Genomic DNA, 1,804 nt, shown 5'->3' on the forward strand with positions numbered 1-1,804 from the left:
AATCAGCTAGGCACACTACTGCATTTTGAATCAAGGAGAACATGAACTCCAGAAACTACAGTGTTTCACATAGAAGCTTCAGAATTTGGAGCACTCTCTCAGGTTTTCTGAGCGTGCTGGTAATTAAGCAGTATCAACTGCTATGGGAAAAGAAGCAAAAGACAACCCACTCTAACCTGAAAGCTTCATTTAATTTAAAGAAGTAAAGAAAAAGCTACAGTTATATTCAGCAAAGAGTGCTCACCAGCCAGGACGAATGATGGTGAATTTCCCTGACACAGATAAGTCAACCACAGTTGACCCCAAACGACACTCTGGGCTCTGGACATCCCCTATTGGGCCTCCATCGATGATTAAGGACAACTGAGGCCACAGGTCTTGGAATTCCTGAAAAAAAGAGATGTGGCTAACAGTCCTGAAGATGGTTTGTGATCGTGTTTTAACAGACATTACTGGATGCTCTGGTGTCAAGGGAGGTGGTCTCTCCCCTTCCTCTGCCAGGTCAGCTCACTTTTTTTCTGTCATGAGCACATCCCAGTTTGATTTCTGAGAACAGATTTATCTCAGACATGTGGGACAGCCACGAGGATTCTCTGGTTGAAGACTTCTTAGCTGCATCACTGTTTTATTAAGGAGCGCACAAAAAAAGCTAGAAGTCTATCAACACATTTTGAGGCAAGGACAGGGTGACTGTCTGAGACTGTGCCCAGCTATACCATCACCAGGGTCACAAAAGCTTTGCAAAAAGACGTATCCTTGAGTGTCAGTTAGTTACCAGGCTGCAAAGAGCTGTACAGACAGCAGCAGTCTCATTCCATAGCCATCCCTCCAATAGCAATTTCCATCTTTCAGATTTAGCTCACACTTCAAAAGCTGCTTATAAACCTTTAAATATTACTTTTCAGCTCTCCTCCTTGCTTTTTAAGGTGAGGACGACAGCAAGACAGCTACCCCACACCACATATCTGCAGGCTGTTTTAACTAGAGATTACAATTATTTTTTTTTAGAGATAATAGCAGCAGAGAAATCCTTATTTTATTGCTGAAGATGACTTCCAATTGTGAGAGCTTGGGGCTCTGATGGACTACCACAATAATGCCACTGAGCAGCAAAAACAGCCTTACCGTAACTGTCAGTGTGCTCGCCTGACAGCTGATGTTAGCACTCGTTAAAGCCAGTGGTCCAGAGCAAGCTCGTGCCAACTCCCTAATAAAAGGGTGATTTGGAATACGAACACCAACCAGCTAAAAGGAAGAAGAGAGCATAATTTTACACGCAGCAACCGTTTTTCATCTTGCATTGCCTAAAGCCTCTTGACTTAAAGCCGATGCTCTAGAAATTCAATACATCAACACCCGCTGAACTAGCAATAACAAGAGACATGTCTTCATAAGGTAGCCCCTAATGCTGGGTTATGCCTTGTTCAAATACGTCACAGGGAGCATCACAGCACTGGGACCAGCTTCAGGAAAACACCAATCACTGCTAAGTGTGCTAAACATGCAAGAATGAAAGCTACTACAGCAGAAGCACAAAAATAGCAGTCCCTCAAAAACACAGAGATCTATCCTGTGGCGAAGACCTACCGATGTAAAAGGGTTCAAGTCTTTATTTAGTTCTTCTGAACGTTTTAAGACCAGGGTCACAGGTCCTGGAAGTAGGTCTCGCAACAACTCATCAGGCACGTTCACGTGGCAGTACCTACACGGTAAGAGGAAGCCGAGTTAAAGGTGCGTGCACAGCTTCACGCAGACCGCTGGTGCCGGGCACTGCTCAGCGACCAGAACACAGCCGCTCCCCGCC

The 1,804-nt window shown here is 44.8% G+C and overlaps 1 protein-coding gene across 1 annotated transcript in view; it reads right to left on the minus strand.

Annotated features, from left to right (window-relative positions):
- The window catches only part of YRDC (yrdC N(6)-threonylcarbamoyltransferase domain containing), a gene marked incomplete at its 5' end in the record, with an annotated part of 1,865 nt that extends 163 nt beyond the window's left edge, over positions 1 to 1,702 (minus strand). Inside the window, 3 exons of the mRNA XM_010294662.1 lie at positions 245 to 387; positions 1,126 to 1,245; positions 1,588 to 1,702. Coding sequence (XP_010292964.1) covers positions 245 to 387; positions 1,126 to 1,245; positions 1,588 to 1,702 — 378 coding nt within the window. The remainder of the gene's footprint in view (positions 1 to 244; positions 388 to 1,125; positions 1,246 to 1,587) is intronic.
- Positions 1,703 to 1,804: the final 102 nt, after the last annotated feature.

Source organism: Phaethon lepturus, unplaced genomic scaffold (assembly GCF_000687285.1).
Source record: "Phaethon lepturus isolate BGI_N335 unplaced genomic scaffold, ASM68728v1 scaffold53999, whole genome shotgun sequence".
Lineage (NCBI taxonomy): Eukaryota > Metazoa > Chordata > Aves > Phaethontiformes > Phaethontidae > Phaethon > Phaethon lepturus.